Source organism: Diabrotica undecimpunctata, chromosome 9 (assembly GCF_040954645.1).
Source record: "Diabrotica undecimpunctata isolate CICGRU chromosome 9, icDiaUnde3, whole genome shotgun sequence".
NCBI lineage: Eukaryota > Metazoa > Arthropoda > Insecta > Coleoptera > Chrysomelidae > Diabrotica > Diabrotica undecimpunctata.
In genome coordinates, this window is record NC_092811.1 from 8,694,575 (window position 1) to 8,715,321 (window position 20,747).

General features: G+C 33.3%; 1 protein-coding gene across 3 annotated transcripts; it reads left to right on the plus strand.

Moving 5' to 3' along the window:
- The first annotated feature begins 995 nt into the window (after nucleotides 1–995).
- LOC140449480 (uncharacterized) lies at nucleotides 996–19,503 on the plus strand. Of its 3 annotated transcripts, XM_072542658.1 has the most exons (3): nucleotides 1,217–1,322; nucleotides 6,177–6,387; nucleotides 6,457–9,835. In XM_072542658.1, exon 3 carries the CDS (start codon nucleotides 6,480–6,482, stop codon nucleotides 8,697–8,699), a length of 2,220 nt encoding a protein of 739 aa, XP_072398759.1. In that variant the 5' UTR covers nucleotides 1,217–1,322; nucleotides 6,177–6,387; nucleotides 6,457–6,479; the 3' UTR covers nucleotides 8,700–9,835. The 3 variants fall into 3 exon arrangements, with proteins under 3 accessions (XP_072398760.1, XP_072398758.1, XP_072398759.1); XM_072542659.1 differs by lacking the exons at nucleotides 6,177–6,387; nucleotides 6,457–9,835 and adding an exon at nucleotides 17,275–19,503 and having other exon boundaries at nucleotides 996–1,322; XM_072542657.1 differs by lacking the exon at nucleotides 6,177–6,387 and having other exon boundaries at nucleotides 996–1,322; nucleotides 6,457–9,821.
- The last annotated feature ends 1,244 nt before the right edge of the window (nucleotides 19,504–20,747 follow it).

Here is a 20,747-nt window from a genome sequence, read left to right on the forward strand (position 1 = left end):
AAATCCCATTTAACTTTAACAAGAATTCAAATTCTACTCTCCAATGACGGCATCCGCGAAAACGACCGATTTTATGCTACGGGAAGATCCTATCTTGTTAGTCATAGCCATAGTATATACCCCCCCAGTATACTTTATGTACTATGGTCATAGCAGAGAACCATGATACTATAGTGCCATGGCAGAGAACTACGAATACAACTAACCTTGCTACGAACACTCTTTTCTTTTTCAGAAAGTACCGATGAAGTTAGCTACAAATGATCCATCAAATTTGTGTTTGCGGTATTGCCATGTCCTTATTATGTATATGTTTTATGCCTCAAATATGCTTTCAAACAGTACATTGTTTGTATTTTGAGAACGATTTCCGGAGTGGAAATTGAAACGTCAATAAACGTATTTTAACCTTTAATTGTGGCTTATTCCCATTTAAATAGTAATTAATTTAAAATGCCACAAGAAAATAGCTTCAGAACAACAGTACATTTTTATTATATTATTTTATGAAATCGGGTATTTTTTAAATTTATATAAAACACGAATGAATGATTATTTGTTTCTTTTGACATTAGTTGCAGTTAGCTACTAGAAAAAGAATTTACAATTGGCCATTGGTAGATTAGCAAATAAACTTGGCAATATTATCAAAACTTTGAAAACACTAGTTGCCAGATTGCAACATATGTCCAGCAGGTTTCAATTTTATGTCTATTGTCTATTTTCTTATAATTTTGGGATGAAATGGTACCTGAATACCTTAAAAATTTAAAAGCTTAAAAAGTTAAAGTTAATTTAAATTATAATAAATTAAATTTAAATTATTTAAAATTCTTTTAAAAACTTAAAAATAATGTTTAGTAACATTAGTTATAGTTATAGTAACATTAATTATTATTATATCGCATGCTCTTTCGTGATTTATTTGTGATATGGCAACACTGCCAAATACAAAAATCTGTCTCTCCCTCTCATTTATAGCTAACTTCATTGGCACTTTCTCTATACTTTTTTTGCCCAGTTTACATTTTACAAGTTTACAGTTTACACCATAGATAAATAATATAGTATTATATAGTGTTTACACATTACTTACAACTTACACTACACATACCTCATGTGGTTTAAGACCATTTAAGACAACAAAAAGTTGGCACATGAATATAATATAATGGATATTAAGGAAGAAATTAAGAAAGAACTTGGGGAATCTGATAATGGATTCAGTAGTGCAGACATACGATATATGCAGAGTGAGTTATCCACAGAAGTAGATATAATAGATGTTGAAGATGTTAAAAAGGAAACACAAGATGATACAGGTGAGATACTAAAAACATGAGAAATATAAGGATAATATAGATAAAATAGTTGCAGTTTTGCAGAAGTTCTAATATTTCCTTGAACAACATTAAAGTAAACAAAATACATCTTTCATATCCATTTGTAGTAATATATCTGTAATATTAAACATCATTTAATTGGAAGACCAACTGGATGATTACTATGACAAGGGTAATAGGTAATACTATTGAGTATTGCTCTAATTACTGTCACTAAAGAGTGTTGCGTACATGACTAGGAGGCAAAGAAATAATTATTAGTAGCTTTTACTCATCTCATATTGAAAAGCAAGTTTTATCATTGTTTTGGTTGCCTTAATATTGGGCTTAAGGTTGAAAAAAATTTTAGCAAAGCCATTGATACAGCTTTCAAGTTATTATAAGTGACAGGGCTTCAAAATGTCTTATTTGTAGTTGTACTCATGTTCATCATTCAAATAATCTCGTTCATATTTTCAATTGAAGGTATCATTGAAAGATAGTTATTAAGACCTACATAGTCTGCGTTTACAAAATTATGATAAAAGTCAGTATATTCTAATGACTTACCTTGACATTCACGTAAAACTAATATTGTAAGTAGAACTGATGTGTATGTGATGATAACTATTTTTAAAAATTGGATCTGAAGCTTTTGCTACTTGTAAATCACAATTATTTGTAAATACTAAGTCTAAAAACACATTTCTTTCATTTGGAATATTAATCATTTGGAAAAAATTATACCTTGGAGATATATCTTCGACTGATAAACAGTATTGTTGATATATTCATCCTACGGATTTTAGGGAAATGTATACCTCTCCAATTATAAAATTTTCTTTACCAAATGAACATAAAAAAAAGTTGAATAGATTTGTACAAAGGTTTCAGGACAGAGATAATGTTATCTTTAACAACAATCAAAATACCCATTCCTCTTGACTTACACTAATAACTAGTATCACAATCACATCTTAAAGTTCTATATGAAGGTATTTTAATTTCACAATCTAAAATATCCTCGTGTAACCAAGTTTCACCAAATGGATGGCGTTATGCAGAAAATTACCAACCCTCAATAGTGACAAACTGAGATAATCAAGTTTAAAGTTTTTATTTATTTATTTTATTCATTTGTTTATTTATTTAACCTCCTTTTAAACACAAAATGATTGTTATTACATTAAAAGTGTGCTAACTACTGCTAAAAACTAATAACTATATTAAAAACTAAACCTAGACAGAATAAAACAAGTAAAAAACAATATACATCTAAATTAAATTTTAAGACAACTTTTGCAGACTAGAAATTTGTTTCAAAAGCAACTTTTATTTGTTTCACAGAAGAATTTAAAAAGCGTATATCACAGTTAATTATCACATTCTTCTAACAACATCTTATTTATGGATGAACAATCAGTCTTATTAGTTGAGAACAGTCGTTTGTTATTAATTCTTAGATGTATTTTTGGGATAATAAATTTAATATTATTTATAAAAAGGCAATCTTTATATTTAATGTGATTTACAACATAGTAAATAAAAAGGGCTGAATGAAAATTTCTTCTATTATCCAGTCGCTGAACTTTAAAACAAGTTAATCCATCGTAAAACAAGTTAGTCATTCGTAAAAATGACATCCTACTGAGTTTTATTATTTATGGTCCCTGCTTCAAAACTTGTAAAAACACACAAATTTGACACAGTGAACTTTCTTGGTAAAAAACCATGTTGTTCTGGACAGAACCTGTCTCCAAAGTAATTCTAAATATTGTTATAAAGCACATTCTCGAATACCTTAGCAATTGAATTGAGTTACCAGCATTACCAGATTTAAGTATAGGTGTTATAACTGCATGCTTTAAGCTATCTGGAAATTTACTTTGTTTAAGGGACAAATTAAAAATTAGTGTGAGAGGTACAGAAAAAGTCTCTGCACAAACTTTAAAAATGTATGCTGGTATATTGTCATTATCTGCGGCTTTTTTTTGGTTTTAGTCTTTTAATGCTTTGGAGAACATTCTCAACTGTTACTTTTGAAAAGTAAAAACCCCCTGATTCAGTGTACTATTGAGACTATTTGATCTTTGAAATAAAGAGCAAAAGTATTCTGCAAAAACATGGAGACAGCCACTTATGTTCACATCCCTATAAGAGACCTCTGTTGGAATTGTATTATTTACACCACAGGATTTTATACAGGACCAAAAACTACTATCAGTTTGTACATTATTCTCAATATTTTCATTGTGACACCTATATGCTTTCCTACTAAGCTGTTTCACCTCTCGTTTCAGTGATTTATATTCAGCCAAAACCAAAGCATTTGCAGATTTATTTACCTGCCTATGAAGCTAATTCTTTTGTTTAATCTTCGATATAAGTTCCGAAGTAAAGAAAGTAGGATACCTGTTTGTTGTTCTTAATACATTCCTCGACTGTTTTTTTGGGTACTGACTGATCAGTGCATGCATACAGCTTTTCATAAAACAACTGCACATCCACATACATCCACATCCGAGCACCCCTCCAGCTCTGTCCAGTCCATATGTTTAATGAGGCCATATAAAAGATGAAAATCACCCTTTGCATAGTCATAGAAAAATAAATTTTTATTACAATTCTCGATTGAATCTAAACAATTAAATGTGACCATAAAATCAAGACAAGGATGATAGTATGTCCTCATTAACAAATGAAAATACTAAATCCAACCTTCTTTGCATGTGATTAGACACTGAGTTGTGTTAAGTAAGATTATGAATATCAATAAAATCACATTTTGCACAGCCCCTATTATAATAAAAAGGCAAATTAAAATCACCTAACAACAAAAAATTTATATTAGTACCCAAAATATCATTAAAACTAGATAAAAACTTCACATAATCATCATCACATGTATTAAGAGGCAAATATAGTTCATCCCAAACCCTTCTTTCAGTGCGTCATAGTTGATCGAATTCTCTCTAACACATTAAGCTAGAAGTGACAGAAAAAAACGTGTGTCTATGATTATTATACATAGAACTCAGAAAATTATTTGTCGTAAAGCTAATTCTACTTAAGGATGTATAATTGGTTGGAGTTTAGAATACGCTAAATAAATATCCAATCAATGATGCGCATAAATATAATTTGACGCAGATTGTCTCGATCGTGACAGTACTTTCACAATGTCAACTGATAACATGATAACTGTCATTCCAGGTTAGTATTATCAGACATTTTACAGTGAAAATTTAATTTTGTATTTATTGTTATAAAAATATTTTAAATATGCCGAGATAAATCGAGAAAGAACAAAGACTAATATTAAAATTAATAAATTATTTTCAATCAGAAAAAGAGAGATTACTATCCTGCAACTGTCAAATTTAACTAAAATGTCATGCAATAATTCTCGACATTGTTAAAATCCTATATGACGTCAAAATTAGTGACGCACTGAAAGAAGGGTTTGGGACAGACTGTATGTAAGACATAAATAGAAAAATAAATTCTTGACTTTTTGTAGTAAGCACTCAATATGACAACTTACATTGATTTGAACTGATTCTATCCTAAATTTCTTCTTTACTGCCAGCAGGATACCACTACTCCTGGTTTTTTCATTACTCCTGTCTTTCCTATATACAGTATATCAGTGATCTACCAGTTCAGTATCCTTTATCCCTTCTGTCAGCCCAATTTCAGTTATTGCAATAAAATGATGACACTTTTGTGATTTGGGGCCACGGAGTAGAAAAACTTACCCTTTTCCTGTCTTATATAAACACACTACATCCAAATATTCATTTTACGATAGAAACAGAAAAAGATCAACAACTAGCTTTCCTAGATGTATTAGTAAATCGAAAGAAAGGTTACTTAGGACATAAAGTGTATAGAAAACCTACACACACGGACAGATACCTAAACAGGAACTCAAATCATCATCCAGGCCAAAAACAAGGTACCATCAAAACTCTGGCGGAGAAGGCGAAGAGAATTTGTGAACCACAGTATCTGTAAAGTGAACTTCTTCATATTGCAAAAGCGCTCACATCTAATGGTTATACCAGAAGAGAAATACATAAAGCGATTAACAAAGTTTCTAGAAGAAAGAACGAAGAAACAGCATGTATAGGCAAAGCGTTCTTGCCCTATATATCGGGGGTAACAGACAGAATTGGGCGAATACTTAAAAAAGCCAATGTAAAGACAGACAAACACAAGGTTAAACGAACATAAAAGCCATTTAGGACATATCGACAAATCTGCGTTGCCGAACACGCTTTGGGAAGCGGAGAACATCGGATACTTTTTAAAGAAACGCAGATGCTGGATAAAACATCACAATACTACCCACAGTTATATTGGGAAGCAGTGGAAATATATAAGTATCCAAATAATTTTAATCGGATAGAAGAAGGACTAAAAATTAACAAAACATGGATACCAATATTAAAATCCACAAATACCCTTCCCGCAAAACACGCAAAAAGAAAAGCTACGAACGACGACACGCCCCTTCACGCTGAAACCAGTGGAGGGGAGGCGAGTAGAGTAATCTCAGAAGACAAAGGCCTAACAGCCCGAACAGCTTAACAAGTTAAACAAATTGTTTTTTAAAAACGAAAGATGTCTTCATATACCTTGTACCAATTATGCATATCTTGATATAACTTTATACATTAATTATTAATATTTACTTTTTTACAAACACAAAAACAACAGTTTTTTGGAGGTAACTGCTAATGACATCCTTTGAGGTTGATTAATAAATATCTGCCTTCTCATTTTTCACCGAAAGTATACTTGTACCCCTCTTCATGTGTACTAATGATAAGTTATCATGAATTTTTTTAGCAGAATGCTGAGTTGACTTTAACAGAAATTTACTTAAGTTAAGTTACATGATATGACGTTAGTACAACCCTTCGTGGAGTCTAGCCTCCTCGAGTATTTCTCTCCAATCATCTCTATCTATCGCTTTCTTCTGCCAAACACGTACTCCCATATTTATCGTATCTTCATGGATGTTGTCTATCAAAGGGTCTAAAATAATAAGTTGAGAAAGGTAAATTTGTTGATTTTAGATTTTTTACTGCTACATGTGTTTCTTATAATAGTCTTATTTATATTTTAGGGTTTTCTCTAATCACCAATAAAATGGAAACTAAAAACACACCACCTAAACATCCATATCACAAACAACAACAAATAAGTCAACATGATGAAGAAAGCGTATTAAACAAAAGTGTAAAAGTTAAGATTACAGAAAAACATTACAAGTGTGAAATTTGCTTGAAGGCATTTACTACAGCAGATAATTTAAAAAAGCATTTGCGAACACATACTGGGAAAAAACCTTACAAGTGTGAAATTTGCTTAAAGACATTTACTATAGCAGATACTTTGAAAAAGCATTTGTGTACAAATACTGGGGAAAAACCGTACAAGTGTGAAATTTGCTTTAAGACATTTACTATAGCAGATCATTTAAAAAAGCATTTGCGAACACATACTGGGGAAAAACCTTACAAGTGTGAAATTTGCTTTAAGACATTTACTATAGCAGATACTTTGAAAAAGCATTTGCGAACACATACTGGGGAAAAACCGTACAAGTGTGAAATTTGCTTGAAGGCATTTACTACAGCAGATAATTTAAAAAAGCATTTGCGAACACATACTGGGGAAAAACCTTACAAGTGTGAAATTTGCTTTAAGACATTTACTATAGCAGATAATTTAAAAAAGCATTTGCGAACACATACTGGGGAAAAACCTTACAAGTGTGAAATTTGCTTTAAGACATTTACTATAGCAGATCATTTAAAAAAGCATTTGCGAACACATACTGGGGAAAAACCTTACAAGTGTGAAATTTGCTTTAAGACATTTACTATAGCAGGTACTTTGAAAAAGCATTTGCGAACACATACTGGGGAAAAACCGTACAAGTGTGAAATTTGCTTGAAGGCATTTACTACAGCAGATAATTTAAAAAAGCATTTGCGAACACATACTGGTGAAAAACCTTACAAGTGTGAAATTTGCTTTAAGACATTTACTATAGCAGATCATTTAAAAAAGCATTTGCGAACACATACTGGGGAAAAACCTTACAAGTGTGAAATTTGCTTTAAGACATTTACTATAGCAGGTACTTTGAAAAAGCATTTGCGAACACATACTGGGGAAAAACCGTACAAGTGTGAAATTTGCTTGAAGGCATTTACTACAGCAGATAATTTAAAAAAGCATTTGCGAACACATACTGGGGAAAAACCTTACAAGTGTGAAATTTGCTTTAAGACATTTACTATAGCAGATAATTTAAAAAAGCATTTGCGAACACATACTGGGGAAAAACCTTACAAGTGTGAAATTTGCTTTAAGACATTTACTATAGCAGATCATTTAAAAAAGCATTTGCGAACACATACTGGGGAAAAACCTTACAAGTGTGAAATTTGCTTTAAGACATTTACTATAGCAGGTACTTTGAAAAAGCATTTGCGAACACATACTGGGGAAAAACCGTACAAGTGTGAAATTTGCTTGAAGGCATTTACTACAGCAGATAATTTAAAAAAGCATTTGCGAACACATACTGGTGAAAAACCTTACAAGTGTGAAATTTGCTTTAAGACATTTACTATAGCAGATACTTTGAAAAAGCATTTGTGTACACATACTGGGGAAAAACCGTACAAGTGTGAAATTTGCTTTAAAATGTTTACTACAGCAAATAATTTGAAAATGCATTTACGAACACATACTGGGGAAAAACCTTACAAGTGTGAAATTTGCTTGAAGACATTTACTACAGCAGATAATTTGAAAAAGCATTTGCGAACACATACTGGGGAAAAACCTTACAAGTGTAAAATTTGTTTTAAAACATATACTGCCGCAAATAGTTTGAAAATACATTTGCGAACACATACTAGGGAGAAACCATACAAATGTGAAATTTGCTTTAAAATGTTTACTACAGCAAATAATTTGAAAATGCATTTACGAACACATACTGGGGAAAAACCTTACAAGTGTGAAATTTGCTTTAAAATGTTTACTACAGCAAATAATTTGAAAATGCATTTACGAACACATACTGGGGAAAAACCTTACAAGTGTGAAATTTGCTTTAAAATGTTTACTACAGCAAATCATTTGAAAATGCATTTACGAACACATACTGGGGAAAAACCTTACAAGTGTGAAATTTGTTTTAAAACATATACTGCCGCAAATAGTTTGAAAACACATTTGCGAACACATACTGGAGAGAAACCATACAAGTGTGAAATTTGCTTTAAGGCATTTACTGCAGCAGATAAGTTCAAATTGCATTTGAGAACACATACTGTGGAAAATCCTTAAGCATGTAAACTTCGTGTTAACCAATATTCCCAGCGAGTTGATCTGAAAAAACATTTGAAAATAAATATTGGAAAAACAGTGTAAATATTGTTTTAAACAATTAACGAATGCATATTCGGTGTGATCATTGAAAAAAAAATATTTTCGGGATATGGTCAAACAGCCATTTTTTATTTAAAAATGAAAAAGAAATTTTGATCTTGGAAAAATTAGTGTGGTTAAGAAATTTTACTGTATTAAGAGGAATAAGAAGTGAAGTGCGGGAGTGTATATTTAAGATAGAATAGAACTTAGTTTAGTAAAAAAAGTATTTAGTTATAGAAAAACATTAATTACTGTAAGGAACAATATTTTAAATGATTGTATGACAAATATTTAAATTCATTGCAATGCTGTATACAAAGAAATAAAGAAAGATTTTAAAAACTTTTGAGTAGTACACATTATCTGATAAAAATGTTGAAAAATGAATACTTACTTGCTACATGTAATTGTATTTTTGAAGTTATACTTCTATACGCGCGCTCCACGTTGGAAATTTGTATGGGAGTGAATCTGTGAAATCATTACATATGTAAGATAATGAGTAAGAGAGAGACAGAAGATATATTTTCTCTCTCTTCCTCTCTCGAATATAAAAATGTTCCTATTGTATATATATTTAATATTATATATAATATATATGCATATAATATTATATATATATATATATATATATAATAAAATATTTATTAATATTATTATTTATGTGATATGTTTTGTATTATTTATTAAATGTTCAGAATTATATTAGTTTTTTGTATTTCAAAATAATAATCTCAATAAATCACTGTATGACCAAGAACTGTCAATTTTGAAATACATTTGTGTCATGTCCTCGGTAGTATAGTAGTCAGTATCCCCGCCTATCACGCGGGAGACCGGGGTTCGATTCCCAGTCGGGGAGAACTTTTTTTATTAATATTATTACATGATAAATTAAACATATTATGCCTAAGTAGAAAAGTTATGTATATTATTGTCATTTTTTTAAATACTTATGAATATTGCATTTTAATTTGTATTGTATTATTATATTGAATTATGTTGCAGTGTATTTTATTGTATTTTTATATTAATAACAAAATAAACAATGAATTTTACTGCAGAGTATGTGTAAAAATTTTGTTTTGCATTCAACTCCTTTCATACATATATGAAAATAAAAATATACATTTTCATCAAAATATTGATTCAATCCTTCATTTACTATACTCCTTCTTCTTCTTAACATGCCATACACCAAAGTGCGTAGGCGACTATCTCATTACTAGAATTCTGTTCTTGGCGGCGTGACACAACTCGCCTGTATTGTGTATTCCTGTCCATTCTTTAATATTTCTTAACCAGGATAATTGTTTGCGGCCGGCTCCTCTCCTACCTTCGATCTTCCCGTGTAGGATCAACTGTGGTATTTCATATTTTGCTCCTCTCAATATGTGCCCAAGGTAACCAATCTTGCGTTTTTTAATTAATTTAAAGAGTTCTCTTTCCACGCCGGCTCTCTTAAGGACGTCATCGTTTCGAACTCTATCCACCCAAGGTATGCGCATCATTCTTCTTAATGACAACATTTCAAATGCTTCAAGTTTGTTGATAGATGTTTTTTTCAAAGTCCACGTTTCCATGCCATAAAGCAAGATGGACCATATGTAGCACTTGACCATTCTATAGCGTATTTCGAAATGTAGGTTTTGATTACATAGGAGCGGTCTAAATTTCACAAAAGCTTGTCTTGCCATTTGTATTCGGGTTTTTATTTCTTGTTGTGGATCCGATTGGTCATTGATTGTGGTGCCAAGGTATTTAAAAGTTTTCACGCGTTTTATGCGATCGTCACCTATGCATATTATCGGGTTTTCTGGAGGGTTTCTGCTAATGACCATATATTTCGTTTTCAAAATGTTGATTTTGAGGCCATATTTTTTACCTATGCTATTCACCCTATCAAGTAATAACTGCTGATCTTCCAAATTATCAGTTATAATCACTGTGTCGTCCGCATAGCGTAGGTTGCTAATTGGTGTGCCGTTCACCTTAATGCCTAATTCCGTGTCTTCTAATGCTTCCGCAAATATATTTTCAACATATAAATTAAAAAGCATCGGAGAGAGTATGCAGCCTTGGCGGACACCTTTCCGGATTTCAAATTCATTCGTATATTGGTCTTGATCAATCCTCACCTTTGCCATTTGGTTCCAGTATAGATTCTGAATAATTCTGATCTCCTTCTGGTCAATGTTGGCCCTATGTAATAGTTCCATCATGATATCATGTTTAACATTGTCAAATGCCTTCTCGTAGTCGATGAAGGTGAGGTAGACATCTTTTCGTTGATTTAAACAGTTTTGTATTAAAGTGTTCAAACATAAAATTGCCTCTCTTGTTCCTAGTCCTCCCTTAAAACCGAATTGTGTTGACCCGCTAAGTTCTTCTAGTATCTTGTACATTCTTGAGTGTAATATCCTAAGGAAGAGTTTCAGCAAGTGACTCATTAAACTGATTAAGCGGTGTTCATTGCATTTTGTGGCATTAGCTGTTTTTGGGATCATCACAACGGATGACTGCAGCCATTCTCGCGGAATGTAACCAGTATCATAAATTGTATTGAACAGCTTTACCAAGATTTCGATACTCTCCTCGTCTAGTAGTTTTATTGCTTCTATATTAATTTCATCTGGACCTGTAGCTTTATGCATCTTTGTGGTTCTAACTGCATATTCTATTTCACTTCGCATTATTGATGGCCCTGATAAGTTTTCGGAAGTAAGTTTGCGCGTTGGTTGTGTTGGTCTTTCGTCATTAAAAAGTCTTTCTGCGTATTCTTTCCACGCCATTACTATCTCCTCTTCTGACTCTATGTATTCGTTTCTGTCGTTGCGTATTCTTGTTCTGTGGTGGCTTTTGTGTATATTCGATATTTCTTTGATCTTCTTATGTAGTCCAAAACTATCTCCTTTTTCCTGCAATTGTTCTATTTCGTTGCACCTTTCCACCATCCAACGTTCTTTTGCTTTCTTAATTTTCTGGCGAATTTCTTTTTGTATCTGTTTGTATTTGTCTTGATTACGTTGTTGTTTATGTTGCCTTCGCTTTTCCATTAGATCCATAATTTCGTCCTTCATCCATTCGTTATGCTTTCTCTTCCTGATCTGTGTTTTAACTTCCCTGTTTACTGCCAGAATCGTTCCTTTAATATCATTGACCATCTCTTCAATATCATCATTTTGTTCTATTATTCGCATTCTTTCATTAATTTGATTTGCATAACTCTTCTTCAGATTTTCGTCTCTCATCAGTTCTCTTGTATTTATAGGCGTGCTGGTGTTTGTATTTGTTCTCTTAATTTTTGCTAGTTTTAACCTCACATCTGCTATTAGCGGATTATGATCGGATGCAATATCAGCACCTGGATATGCTGCGATTCTTTTGATAGCGTTACGAAATCTTCTGTTTATTAAAACGTAGTCAATTTGGTTTCTAATTATTCGATTTGGACGGTCTCCTGGTGATTTCCAAGTATATAACTTAAGAGGTGGGAGCTGAAACCATGTGTTCATGACGACAAAACCGTTCTCCTGGCAGAATTCACACAGCAGGTCGCCTCTTTCATTTCTAACTCCAAGGCCGTACTCTCCAATTATGTCTTCATATTTTCCTTTACCCACCTTGGCGTTAAAGTCACTCATTATTATGTTTATGTCCTCTTTCTTTGTTAGTCTTCTTGCTTTTTCCAGATCTTTATAGAACTTAGTTATTTCTTCTTCTGACTTATCTGCTGTTGGTGCATATGCTTGTGTCACATTTATGTTTACTGGTTTGCCTGTCATTTTGATCAACATGACTCGTTCGGAAATTGGAACAAAATCTGTCACCGATTTACTGGTCTTCCTGTCAAGAGCAATAGCCACTCCATGTCGGTGATGTCTATCTGTTGGGTCACTACACGAGTAATACATAGTAATTTTATCTTTCGTAAACTGTCCAGATCCAGTCCATCGGACTTCACTGACTCCCATTATATTTATTTTCAGCCGATTCATTTCCTTTATAAGGTTGTGTAGTTTTCCTGGTTCGTAAAGACTATTAACATTCCATGTTGAAATTCGTTGGATATCATCTATTTGGCACCGGGAGATTCTTCGCACCCTCTGACCATCTAAGGCCTGCCCGGGACTGAGGGCCATTGTTTTGTTTTGTTCTGCCATAATGAGATGAGTTATCCTGGGGAAAAGGTAGTGTTGTGGTATCCCGTTACTTTCAACACCGCAGTACCACAGCCATTCAAACTGTCCTAGTCATGCCTGTGGAATTCCAATAACAAGCCGGTCCAAGATAATTTCTTTTGCGCCTTGTGTTGGTACTGGTGATCGCTGCTGCCCTTCACCAGGGTTGAGGACTAGGAGGGATACATATGGAGGGTGTAGGATAAAGGTTATGGGACATGAGATTCCACGGTGTGGGATGGTGGAATATCATGAGCTAGCGTTAGCAGGGTCGCTAATCCCTGAAGTAGGTCTGTTTCCACCGGGATCGTGAAAAGTACCAGCCCGCTACCCTACTAGTACCCACTATACTCCTATTACAGGTCAAATGTTGTTTATTAATTGTTAGTAAGTTGTTATTAATTATGTTTCTCTTTCTGCTATGTCTTACCTATAGCATTACATATGTAATGATTGTGCAGATTGACTCCCAAATAAATTTGTAGAGGCGAATGCGTGTATAGAAGTGTAACTTCTACCGGCAGTCCCACTGGAATGCCACACCCGTTTTTTTTTTAACATACGTCTTAAATCGTGGGTCCAATTATGTAGCCAAACCCAATAAACTGCACTGCTCAATTTGATCAAATCTGGTAAATTATTTTAGCCCTTTGACTTTTAATTTATGGATCTAGTCCTTGTCTATAGTTACGTCCAGTCTTTTTCTTGTATTACTAGTTACGGGGATGCACAAACTGCCTGTTAGATAGGTTTCTTCACTTATTTCTTTGGTTGCCATATGTAATCTCTTGAGGATGTTACACACTTGCGATAAGATTTCGACCTGAGGCTCCAGAAATTTTGGACAAATTTGCATAGAATTCTGGCAGACTAAACTGAGTGTGTTGTATAGCAAAGAATATGTCTTTTGGATTCTAGGAAAATATTGGTGGTCTTCACTATATTAGCCCCATTATTTATGTATTACCCCCATTACAAATAAAATATATGTAAACATACAGTATAAAAATCTTCTTCTTCTTCCTACTTTATAAATAGGCAAAATGCCTGTTTTACTTCGGTTTTTAGCCTCAATTGACGTTGTCTGACCATCTTTTTCTCGGTCGTCTCAATGATCTTCTTCCATTTGGCGATTTGTCTCTTGCTATTCGTACTATTCTATTTTCTGTCATGCTTTCGATGTGTTGATTCCATTACACTTTTCTTCTTTTGGTCCACGCGTTTATTTCCTCTATACCACATCTCGCTCGTATTTCCTCACTTCTTACTCTGTCTCTTAGAGTTTGGTTTGTTATTTTTCGTAAGACTTTCTTTTCTGTTGTTTCCAGTAGTCTTTGTGTTTTCGCCGTATCTGCTCTTGTTTCCGCTGTGTACGTCATTATCGGTCTTATTGTTGATTTATATATCCTGGTTTTCGTTTCCATTGTGAGGTATTTGTTTCTCCAGATTGTGTTGTTGAGACATCCTGCTGCTCTGTTTGCCATGTTCACTTGTTTTTGTACTTCTTCTTCCACTTTTCCGTAGCTTGACAGTTTTATTCCCAAGTATTCAGTTTCTATCACTTGTTCTATTATTTTGTTATTTACGACTAGTTTACATCTTCTCGATTCCGCTGATATCACTTTCTCTGTTGAGATCTCCATGTTGTATATGAGCGCCGTATCTTCGAATTCTTTAATTAATCTTTGTAGGTCATCTTCATTTTCGGCTGTTATTATGGCGTCGTCGGCGTAGCAGATTATCCTTATTTCCTTTTCTCCCATTCTATATCCTCTTCTTTTTTAACTTTATTTATGATTTCATCCATTATGAGATTAAATATTAATGGGTTCAGCGAATCTCCTTGTCTAACGCCAGTTTCATATTTGATAGGTTGTGATAGTTTTCCTTTACGTCTTACCATAGCTATGTTATTATTATATATATTCTCAATGGTTTTTACTAAATCCAGTGATATTGCCTTTTCATATAATAAATGTATCGCGTCCCGAATTCTCACTCTATCAAACGCTTTCTTCAAATCTATCAGACATATATACTGGTTTGTTGTATTCCAGCGACTTTTCTTTTATTTGTCTTATTACAAAAACTGCATCCGTGCATGATCTTCCTGTCCGAAATCCTTGCTGTTCCTCTTGCAGAGATATTCGTTCGTTTATTTTTGTCGCTATTATTCTTGTTGTCAATTTGAGTGTTGTATTTAATAGATTTATTGCTCGATAATTATTGGGGTCTTTCTTATCTCCTTTTTTGAAGAACATCACCATGATCGCTCTCCTCCATTCATCTGGTATTCTGTTCGTGGTGATTATTTTATTAATAAGAAGTTGCAGTTGTTGTACAAGATGATCACCTCCCTATTTTAAGAGTTCATTTGGTGTTTGATCTTCTCCTGGTGACTATCTGTTTTTAAAATTGTTTATTCCTTCTTTCACATCGTTTTGGGAGATTTCGGTCTTTTACTAAGTTATTATATTTGGCGTTTCTGGTAAAGGTTCTTCGTTTTGATTTTTTCAACATTTCTGTCAGGAAGGCCACCCATGTATCCTCTTGTATGTGTTCTATTTCAACTAGTTCTTTCATTTCGCTTCTTTGTTGTCTTATGAAACGCCATAATTGTTTCTGTTGTCCATAGAAATCCATCTCTAGTCCCTTTATGAATCTTTTCCAGTAGTCTGTTTTTATTTTTCTTACCATTTGATGAGTTTCAGTTCTTATTCTTAAACAGTATAAAAATCAATCTCTGTAATTGCTTACAAACAAAATGGTATTAAAGTCTTAATTATAAATAAAACAACATATTAATTATATATGAAACAAGATGAATTAAAATAAACAAAAAAGTACCTATAACTTATCAAATATTTCTCGATTGTTCCTATTTATAATTTTCAGTGTTCGCTCAATGGGTGAGTGCATACCATAATTTGTACGGTGAAAAGGTATATAAAACAGATTAACATATCTGAGACTTCTGGAGGGAAATATAAACTAATAGATAGGAGAAGTTCAGTACAACAAACTAAACCATTTATTAATTTAACCACAAATACTAAATCAGAGTTATCTCGTCGGATCTTTAGTAAATCCATGTTGAGTGTTTTTAAAATATCTATAGTATCGTGATTAAGAATGCATATGTTTAATTTAGAAGCCCAATATCAACATTTGTTCTGCGATCTCTCCAATGTAGTAGAATGAACTTCCACTTTAGATAAGACCGAAGCAAAATCAACAGATCTTAAAGCCGCAACAGATTGGTACTAACAGTAAACCTTGCTCACAATCATCACAGAAATATTTTAGTTTCCTAGTATCTGCTGCTAATTGAAGACATCTTACTTGTGTAGCTGTTATACTGGCGCAATTAATATGTAAAGTCCTCTTATATCCATCACATTTGCAAGAAGTCTTATTTTTTGCCGCATCTTTCTTGCGTATTAAGCATTTTCCCATACTTGAATATTCAACAGAATGTCAACCATAAACCTCTTAATAAAGATAGTAAGTCATGTCACTGGTAGATGATAATTACTTATCTATCACTATCAACTTGTCCCAATTGCTTAAATTTTTTATTTAAAAAAGTAAAACTAAACATATAAACCTCATTGCAGTTATTGCAATTTACAAACAAACAAATTGTTTTTTCAAAAACGAAAGATGATCTTCATATACTTTGTACTAATTATGCATATCTTAATATAACTTTACAAATTAATCATTAATATTTACTTGTAAAACAACAGTTTTTTGGAGGCAATTGCTAATGACATCCTTTGAGGTTGATTGATAAATAATTGTCTTCTCATTTTTCACCGAAAGTATACTTGTACCCCTCTGCATGTGTACTAATGATAAGTTATCATGAATTTTTTTTTTAGTAGAATGCTGAGTTGACTTTATTTAGTAGTAATAAAAACCGAAATTTACTTAAGTTACATAATATATTTATTATTAAAATGACATTGGATGTGGTAGACTCTTTGTAGGTATTACCATTTGGACAGTGACGTTAGTACAACCCTTCGTGGGTCCTAGCCTCCACAAGAATTTCTCTCCAGTCGTCCCTATCCATCCCCTTCTTCTGCCAAGCACGTATTCCCATATATCTCATGTCTTCTTGGATGTTGTCTATCAAAGGGTCTAAAATAATAAATTGTGAAAGGTAACTTTGTTGGTTTTAGATTTTTTATTACTACATGTGTTTCTTATAGACTTATTTATTTTTATTCCTGTTGTTGAATTTATGCATTTATTTAATTGCTTAAAAAAAACAAATTTTTATAATAGTCTTATTTATATTTTAGAGTTTTCCCTAATCAACAATAAAATGGAAACTACAAACACATCACCTAAACATCCATACCACAAACAACAACAAATAAGTCAACATGACGAAGAAAGCATATTAAACAAAAGTGTAAATGTCCAGATTACAGAAAAACATTACAAGTGTGAAATTTGTCTTAGGCAGTTTTATCGGCAAAGCCATTTGATAACGCATAAGAAAGTACACACTAGAGAAAAACCTTACAAGTGTGAAGTTTGCTTTAAGAGATTCACTATAGCAGGTAATTTGAAAAAGCATTTGCGAACACATACTGGGGAAAAACCTTACGAGTGTGAAATTTGCTTGAAGACATTTGCTACAGCAGATAATTTGAAAAAGCATTTGCGAACACATACTGGGGAAAAACCTTACGAGTGTGAAATTTGCTTGCAGACATTTACTGCAGCAAATAATTTGAAAAAGCATTTGCGAACACATACTGGGGAAAAACCTTACGAGTGTGAAATTTGCTTGAAGACATTTACTGCAGCAAATAATTTGAAAAAGCATTTGCGAATACATACTGGGGAGAAACCTTACAAGTGTGAAATTTGTGTTAAGACATTTACTACAGCAGATAGTTTAAAAGTACATGTGCAAATACATACTGGGGAGAAACCTTACAAGTGTGAAATTTGTGTTAAGACGTTTACTACAGCAGATAGTTTAAAAGTACATGTGCAAATACATACTGGGGAAAAACCGTATAAGTGTGAAATTTGTCTTAGGCAGTTTAGTCAGCAAAGCTATTTGATAATGCATAAGAAAGTACACACTGGAGAAAAACATTGTAAGTGTGAAATTTGTTTTAAAACGTTTACTGCAGCAAATAGTTTGAAAATACATTTGCGAACACATACTGGGGAAAAACCTTACAGTTGTGAAATTTGCTTTAGGACATTTACTAGAGCATATAATTTGAAAATGCATGTGCGAATACATACTGGGGAAAAACCGTATAAGTGTGAAATTTGTCTTAGACAGTTTAGTCAGCAAAGCTATTTGATAATGCATAAGAAAGTACACACTGGAGAAAAACATTGTAAGTGTGAAATTTGTTTTAAAACGTTTACTGCGGCAAATAGTTTGAAAATACATTTGCGAACACATACTGGGGAAAAACCTTACGAGTGTGAAATTTGCTTGAAGACATTTACTGCAGCAAATAATTTGAAAAAGCATTTGCGAACACATACTGGGGAAAAACCTTACGAGTGTGAAATTTGCTTGAAGACATTTACTGCAACAAATAATTTGAAAAAGCATTTGCGAATACATACTGGGGAGAAACCGTATAAGTGTGAAATTTGTCTGAGACAGTTTGGTCAGCAAAGCTGTTTGATAATGCATAAGAAAGTACACACTGGAGAAAAACGTTATAAGTGTAAAATTTGTTTTAAAACGTTTACTGCGACAAATAGCTTGAAAATGCATTGGCGAACACATACTGGTGAAAAACCATATAAGTGTGAAATTTGTTTTAAAACGTTTACTGCGGCAAATCGTTTGAAAATACATTTGCGAACACATACTGGGGAAAAACCTTACGAGTGTGAAATTTGCTTGAAGACATTTACTGCAGCAAATAATTTGAAAAAGCATTTGCGAACACATACTGGGGAAAAACCTTACGAGTGCGAAATTTGCTTGAAGACATTTACTGCAGCAAATAATTTGAAAAAGCATTTGCGAACACATACTGGGGAAAACCTTACAAGTGTGAAATTTGCTTTAAAACATTTGCTACAGGAACTAATTTGAAAATGCATTTGCGAATACATACTGGGGAAAATCCTTAAGCATGTAAAGTTCGTGTTAACCAATATTCCCAGCGAGGTGATCTGAAAAAACATTTGAAAATAAATATTGGAAAAACAGTGTAAATATTGTTTTAAACAATTAATGAATGCATATTCGGTATGATCATTGAAATAAAAAATATTTTCGGGATATGGTCAAACAGCCATTTTTTATTTAAAAATGAAAAAGAAATTTTGATCTTGGAAAAATTAGTATGGTTAAGAAATTGTACTGTATTAAGAGGAATAAGAAGTGAAGTGCGGGAGTGTATATTTAAGATAGAATAGAACTTAGTTTAGTAAAAAACGTATTTAATTATTAGAAAAACATTAATTACTGTAAGGAACAATATTTTAAATGATTGTATGACAAATATTTAAATTCATTGAAATGCTGTATACAAAGAAATAAAAAAAGATTTTAAAAACTTTTGAGTATTACACAGCAGCGCACCTAGCATTTGCCTCTGGGTTTATGATGTTACCTCCATTTTGAGTCCTTAAAATGTGTAAGTAACAGTGTCGGAATAGGGTCCTGGGGGGGGGGGGGTTTAACCCCCAAAACCCCACCCTGGGTGCGCCACTGGTATTACACATCATCATCATCATTCAATCTTCGCTTATCCACTGCTGGACATAGATCTCCCTCATAATTTTCCATCTATTTCGATCTTGTGCCTCTTGCATCCAATTCCTATGACAACGTTTTAGATCGTCAGTCCAACGTGTTGGTGGACGACCTCTGCTTCGGTAGGCATCATCTCTTGGTCTCCATTCCAGTATCCGCTTTGTCCATCTATTATCTGTCATTCGAGCCACGTGACCTGCCCAGTTCCATTTCAGTGTTGCTACTCTCTCTACTGCATCAGCCACTCCTGTTCTTTGTCGTAGCTGGCGATTTTGGATCTTGTCTCGTAGTGAAACGCCCAACATAGCACGCTCCATCGCCCTTTGACACACACGGATCTTTTGAACTGTTCTCCTTGTCATGGTCAACGTTTCGGCACCGTAAGTTAACACTGGCAAAACACACTGATTAAACGTTTTTCTTTTAAGGCATATTGGTATATCAGACGATTTGAAAATATGGTTCAGCTTGCCGAAGGCTGCCCAAGTCAGTCTTATACGACGGAGAAGCTCAACGGTTTGGTTATCTTTTCCTATGCGAATCTCATGACCTAGGTATTTATAGGCCATTACCTGGTCTATGGATCTTGTTCCTACGCATATATCTTCGCTGACTACAAGATTTGTCATCATCTGGGTTTTAGATATATTTATTTTCAATCCCCCTTCTAGCGAGGAAAGGTAGAGCTGATTTAAAAGTTCTTTGGCCTCATCTATCCTATCAGCTATTAGTACAATATCATCTGCAAACCTTAGATGGCTAAGCTTTTCTCCGTTTATGTTTATGCCCTTGTCGGTCAGTTTTGCCCTTTTACATATATATTCCAAAAGCGTAGTGAACAGTTTCGGCGATATGGTGTCCCCCTGGCGTACTCCACGTTGTATCGGGAATTTCTGGGTTTGACGATCACCCACTCTAACACTGGCTGTTGCGTTTTGGTATATATGTTTAATTATATTTATATACCGATAGTCAATTCGGCATTCTGTCAAGGCTTCCAACATTTTTTGTTGATTTACGGTG